Source organism: Hyphopichia burtonii, assembly GCF_001661395.1.
Source record: "Hyphopichia burtonii NRRL Y-1933 unplaced genomic scaffold HYPBUscaffold_6, whole genome shotgun sequence".
NCBI classification, from domain to species: domain Eukaryota; kingdom Fungi; phylum Ascomycota; class Pichiomycetes; order Serinales; family Debaryomycetaceae; genus Hyphopichia; species Hyphopichia burtonii.
In genome coordinates this window covers 38,564-44,563 of record NW_017963733.1, presented here as the reverse complement: position 1 = coordinate 44,563, position 6,000 = coordinate 38,564, and the positions used below count along the sequence as shown (strand labels likewise).

Below are 6,000 nucleotides of genomic sequence, written 5' to 3'. Positions count from 1 at the left end.
GTCTCAGAAGATTTTGGTTATATAGTTAAGAACCCACCAGTTAAATACGTTATGAATGATTCTGAAGAAGAAGATGAAAGTGATGAAGACTTCGTTTTCACTGAAACGAAAAACGATGTTGATGACGAGTTCATCTCTGATGGTATGTCTGAAGATGAAATTAATTTTTTCGTGAAAACGCCTAAAATTAATTATCTAGTTAATGATTCTGATCTCGAACCGGAAGACGATGATGATGACGACTTTTCTCCAGATGAAACTAATGAAGTTGATAATAAGAATGGTAAGCCTCCAAAGAGTTCGGAAATTGTGAATACTGAATCTGACTCTGAGTCTAGTTCTGATTCTGGTTCTGATTCTGGTTCTGATTCTGGTTCTGACTCTAGTTCTGATTCAAGCTCCAATTCAGAGCCTCAATCTGAAAGGTTTTATAAAGTAGTTCTCGATAAAGAAACGAAGGACCATGGCAAATCTGATGCTAATCACGATAAAGAAGATGTTTCTGATTCCGAGATGTCATCTGATAGTTCGAGTGACTCTAACATAACCTCAGTGATTCCTAAATCATTTTGGTTGGTTGATGCTAGTGATTGTTCGAGTGATTCTACCCCATATTATAACGGGAAAGTTGGCTCCGGCCTTTCTGGTGAAGAAACCGAGCTTGCATCAGATTTTGGTGTTAATCATGCTAAAGATGAACCTTGTTGGACTGTTTATTCGGATGACATTTATTCACTTGAAGATGGGGATAGTGGTATCAAAAAAGAATTTCGTTCCTCTGAAGAAGATAGACCAAGAAAGAGATCTTTTAGTGATGTTGAAAGTGATGATGCAGACTTTAAAAACTCAACTGAAATCACTCATGAGCATATTATCAAAAGACCTAAGCCAAACAATCCATCATTGACCAAGCGTGCATTTATTGAAGTTAGTAAAGCTGTCTTGTATGCGGTTGGAACTGTTCTTGCACTTGGAATCTATGGTAGTACTCTTACTTCTGAAAATGAGAACTAAGATTTCATGTTTGTATTTATCAATGGTGTTTTTCAATTCGTTCTGTTATATCTTTTTCTTCATACTCCGTTATTTCTTGGTTTACAAGGTTGGTTTGTTTATTTGAACGAGAAAGTTTAGCGTCTCAATTTTTATACAGTTTTTGTTTTTTGTTATTTATGGTGGGAGCCATATCCTATGAATTTATTATACCCTACAATTATATATTGTTTTTTTCTTCCTTTTTTTTTTTCTCTTCTTCTATTTTCTGCCATTTGCTTACAATGTTTTGTTTTTATTTAATCTCTTGAAATAATATAATACTTCAAAATTTTAATTTGTAGTAAATATAACCGATGGTTCATGTTTATTAAGTTGAAATAAAAATACAAACGTTTAGCGATAATTCATAATACGAATAACTCGAAAAATCGAAGAAAGAAAAAATTATTAAAAAGAACAAAAGAACAGTTTTTATGGGGCAAACCGTAGAATATATTAATTCTTTTTCTTATATTGTCTTTTAGGTGTCTCATTTTGTAATAGGGGCAGACCTTGCTGGGCTTGATTTGTTCCCAGCATTCCATTTGCCATTTGTTGTAAAACTTGTTGATTCAACAATTGTTGTTGTTGTTGTGGTGACATTCCACCTGGAATTGACTTACCTGCAACATTCTGACGTTGGCCCATTTGCGGTGAATTTACATTACCATTGTTACCACCGTTGGCTGCAGCTGCCATTTGTTGTTGTCTCTGTAATTGTGCTGCAGCTGCCTGTCTTCTAAGTTGTTGGTTAATTTGCAACTCTCTAAGTCTTTGAAAATAGACTGGAAATTTTTGAAGTAACTGCTGTTGAATCAATTTAGCTTGTTGGATAGCCTGTTGTTGTTGTTGTGGGGTTAGTTGAGCTCTATTGGGTGCAACACCAGTATTACCCATTATAGCTAACGCATTCATTTTACCTTGAAGTTGTTTGAAGATGTGTTGTTCCTGAGGAGTTAAAGAATTTTGGAAAATTTGTTGTTGTTGTTGTTGTTGTAAAGTTTGTGGACGGCCAGATCCTTGACCCTGAGGTTGAGTTGGACCTTGAGATGGGGGTTGATTTTGACCTTGTTGATTTTGACCTTGTTGACCCGGTTGAACAGCAGAAGCCATACGCGGAGTCCCCATGTTACCATTATTCATAACAGGGGTTCCATTATATGATGGCTGTTGAGAATTACCCATTTGAGGACTATTTCCAATGGAGTTGAATTGTTGTTGAGGAATATTAGGATTTGAATTTGCAGGTCCAGTTTTTTGTCTCTTATTTGCTTGATTTTGCTGCAGTTGCTGTCTAGCTTGTTGGATTTGCCTGGCTTGTTGTGCTTGCATTTGTTGGACCCTAAGCGCTTGTGCCTGTGCCTGTGCTTGTGCTTGTGCTTGAACTTTTGCAGCCATCATTTGTTGTTGATTTTGCGGTTGAGAAGGTATTTGTTGCTGCTGTTGAGCAGACAAAGGTGATTGTTGAGGTAATTGAGGTGAACCTTGAGTTTGCTGGGCTTGCGCTTGTATTCTTGCTTGGGCTTGGGCTTGAGCTTGCGCTTGGGCCCTAGCTTGAACTTGGGCCCTAGCTTGAACCTGGGCTCTAGCTTTAGCTTGTGCGGCTTGTGCAGCAGCTTGGCTTGCTGAAGGTTGACTCATTGGGGTTTCATTATTCATTTGTGGCAGTTGACTACTTGGAGCAGATTGATTAATAGTATTTATGCCATTATTTTGAGCTTGAGCGACAACTGCAGCTTCTTGTTGAGCTTTCTGTATTTCCTTCCTCTTCCTGATTTCTTCAATGAACCGAAGTCTCATAAATTGATTACTAGTAGCATTACTACCACCAGAAACAGCAGCAGCAGCGGCAGTATTACTTATTTTAGAGTTATTAGTATTGTTGTTTCCGGAAGTTCCCACACTAACAGACTTATCGTTCTTCTTATCTTTGTCAAAAGCGGGAGTTCCTTCTTCACTTTTAGATTCTGGACCAGGTGTTGATGAAGTAATAGAAGAAGGGTTACCACCAACAACCACCAATTTTTTGTCACCGACTTGATCAGCTGCTCTTTTGTATTTGCTTGATAACAAAAACATGAGTTCTTCAAATTCACTTGATTTGTGCATAACAAGAGAATCTTGATGTAATTTACGTGGGTCTTTTTCAATTTCATCACGGTGCAGATGAATTAACTTATAATCTTGAGTTTTTTCATCCCAAACTTTTTTAGGGTATTCATGCTTTGGTAATAAGTAATCGTTACATAGGTAAGGATTAAGCGGTACCGAGAGGTCTAATTTTCTATTAGTTGTATTTAAAATCTCTGATTCCATTTGCAAAGCTAGTGGATCGGTGAATTTAGTTAAGGCAGAATCCGTATGATAAAGTAAATCATAATATAATGACAATTGAGTGGGTCTTAATAGTGTTCGATAAGTTTTAGGTTTTTGTATAACTCCTGCCTGAAGGTCATTTTTGTCATTTGGTTTATTTTCAATTTTATCATCATTATTAGCAGGATTAGTACCATTAGCATCATTTGCATTGGAGTTGGTGCTATTGGTAGTAGAAGTGGGATTATTATTGTTGTTGTTATTATTAGTAGTACTATTAGTATTGGGGTTAGGGGTATTAGGATGTGGAGATTTCGAATCACTAGCTACCAAGTTTCTATGATCATAAACTTGTAGTATTAGACAGCCGTCATACGACTTTATTGAAAAGTCTTTTATCAATTCAGTCATTTCGATTGGAATTTCTTCTCTAACAACATGTTGTAAGAAATCTTTAATCATTGGACTATTACGAGGTATTATACTTGAATCGGGGGTATTATTGAATCTATAGTGTGATTCGTATATATGAAAGCTCAAAGAAGGAGGATATTTTGAAAATTTTTTTAAAATTTCTTGACTAGTGGTAGCGAAAGGATAATTGGGTAAGTTTTGTCTAGCTTGTTTCAATTGTTGTTGCATGAGTTGTTGTTGTTGTTGCTGGCGGACCATCTGCTGCTGTTGAGGAGTGAGTCTTTGGATCTGTTGAGGAGTTAACCTCGAAGCAACTGATGAAAGACTTTGTTTGGCTTGTTGATTCGAACCTTGTGGGAATTGACGACTCTGTTGCTGTTGTTGTTGACCTAATTGCATGCCCGCTCTGTTCTGACCAAGCCCAGGGGCGTTTCCGTTGCCGCTCCCATTCCTATTATAAGAAGTATTGATCATTATGCCGTATATTTTTCAGGAAATCGATAATTAACGGTAAATTGGAGAAAAACGGGAGTCTGAGCAGAATAAAACAAACAACTCAAGGGTATAAGAACCAAAAGACTACCAGATATTGAAAGAGGCCTAGCTCTAAAAGATAGATTAACACCAGCGGGAAGGGGGATCCTGACTTTCAAAGAACTGCAAAATCTTTTCAAGCTTATGAATAGCTTTCTGTTTATTCTAATTTTATTTAGCATTTTTTTTTTTTCAACAACATTTTTTTCGCGCCCGTACACCGATACTAAGACTGGAAACTACAACTACGTTAACTTCTAGATAATGTACATTAAAAGACGTAGACAATTCATTAAAAGATAGAAGAGGTGTTATTGAGACAGAACTCTATCAATTTGAAGAGCTTGTCACGTTCATCTTCGTTGAAAATCCACAAACCGTAGATGTCACCCAAAAGATTCTTGATGATGATTAAATTATCGTTCAACTCAGCACACATCTCAGAAACCCCCAGGTTACTGTTCAATCCGTTAGGAAAAAAGTGAGTCGACACCTTGTTTGGTAATAAGCCGATTGAAAAACACTCTGGGTTGTTTCTGTTTAGTAAAATGAGTCCATAACAAAATAACGTCTGTAAATCTTGGTACGATGGTATGGTTCCTTGTGCAGGCACCTGGAAGTCTCGTAAATACAATGCTAGAGTACCTTGGTAATCACTCTTCACCCATTCTTCCTCGTCGTCATTAAACTTATATAATACACAATGTGACGTATTAAATAGTAATTGTTTAATCTGTGGATCGTATCGACTTATGACATTGAAATTGAGAGTATTCTTATAAAGCTCCAATGCTTTCTTGGTGGATATCTTCTGCTGCTTGACGGTGGTGGTCTTTGTCGATACCTTCCCTGCCATATCTAATTGTCTATAACTAGTTTGCTTAAGAAGAAGATGAACAAACAAATTGAAAAAAAAAAAAAAAATCCAACCGCACACTAAAAAAAGGAGTGGCTCACCAAACAGCAAGATTAATGCAAATTTTGAATTACTTCTTCTTTACCAACTTGTTCTTTAGATATTAAACAGCCAATTGACCATGTTCCCATCCTTTAGATTAGCCGCAAGACCACAATTGTTTTCCCGTGGATTCAAGACCTCTGCCCCAAGATTTGTCGCAGTTGGAGACTCGATTCCAAAAGCTACGTTGTTTGAAAACTCGCCGGGTTCTGCCATTGACATTGGTGAGGAAACCGCTAAGGGTAAGTCCATCATCTTGGGTATTCCAGGGGCATTCTCTCCTGCTTGCAGTAACCAAATCCCTGCCTACATTAAGAACATTCGTGCTTTCAATGAAAAAGGTTATACGAAGTTATTTGTTGTCACGGTCAATGACGCTTTTGTTACCAAGGCATTCGGTGACTCTTTGATCCAAAACCAAGTTGGTAGTGATCAAATCAGATTTTTCGCCGATCCAAAAGGTGACTTTGTCAAAGAACTTGATTTGTCCTTTGATGCTTCAAAATTCTTCGGGAACGCCAGATCTAAGAGATTCGCCCTTTTGGTCGAAGACGGTAAAGTCTCCAAGACCTTTGTTGAACCGGACAATGTCAGTGTTGATGTCAGTGATGTTTCCAAAGTCTTGGACCAAGCTTAGTTGTATAGTTATATCTGTATTGCAAAATATACATTTATTATAATAGGTGCACGGGTGTAGTAATGTCGCTCTTTGACTTTTTGTTTCGCGACATTGTTTGACATTT

General features: G+C 37.3%; 4 protein-coding genes across 4 annotated transcripts in view; 2 read left to right on the top strand and 2 right to left on the bottom strand.

The window, feature by feature from the left end:
* The window catches only part of HYPBUDRAFT_149619 (uncharacterized protein), a gene marked incomplete at both ends in the record, with an annotated part of 2,880 nt that extends 1,866 nt beyond the window's left edge, over nucleotides 1–1,014 (top strand). The window contains 2 exons of the mRNA XM_020220219.1: nucleotides 41–142; nucleotides 200–1,014. Coding sequence (XP_020074891.1) covers nucleotides 41–142; nucleotides 200–1,014 — 917 coding nt within the window. The remainder of the gene's footprint in view (nucleotides 1–40; nucleotides 143–199) is intronic.
* Nucleotides 1,015–2,263: 1,249 nt separating this feature from the next.
* Nucleotides 2,264–3,351, bottom strand: SPT20 (Spt20p; the record flags this gene model as incomplete). The annotated part of the gene is made up of 1 exon (XM_020221559.1): nucleotides 2,264–3,351. A coding segment is annotated over one exon (1,088 nt), but the record flags the coding sequence as incomplete, so codon positions are not given.
* A 1,207-nt stretch (nucleotides 3,352–4,558) lies between these two features.
* Nucleotides 4,559–5,167, bottom strand: HYPBUDRAFT_153462 (uncharacterized protein). The gene has a single exon (XM_020221558.1). The coding sequence runs from the start codon at nucleotides 5,153–5,155 to the stop codon at nucleotides 4,592–4,594; it is 564 nt and encodes a 187-aa protein (XP_020074889.1). The 5' UTR covers nucleotides 5,156–5,167; the 3' UTR covers nucleotides 4,559–4,591.
* Nucleotides 5,168–5,336: 169 nt separating this feature from the next.
* On the top strand, nucleotides 5,337–5,894 carry TRP99 (Trp99p; the record flags this gene model as incomplete). The annotated part of the gene is made up of 1 exon (XM_020219794.1): nucleotides 5,337–5,894. The coding sequence occupies one exon, from the start codon at nucleotides 5,337–5,339 to the stop codon at nucleotides 5,892–5,894; it is 558 nt and encodes a 185-aa protein (XP_020074888.1).
* Between the last annotated feature and the right edge of the window lie 106 nt (nucleotides 5,895–6,000).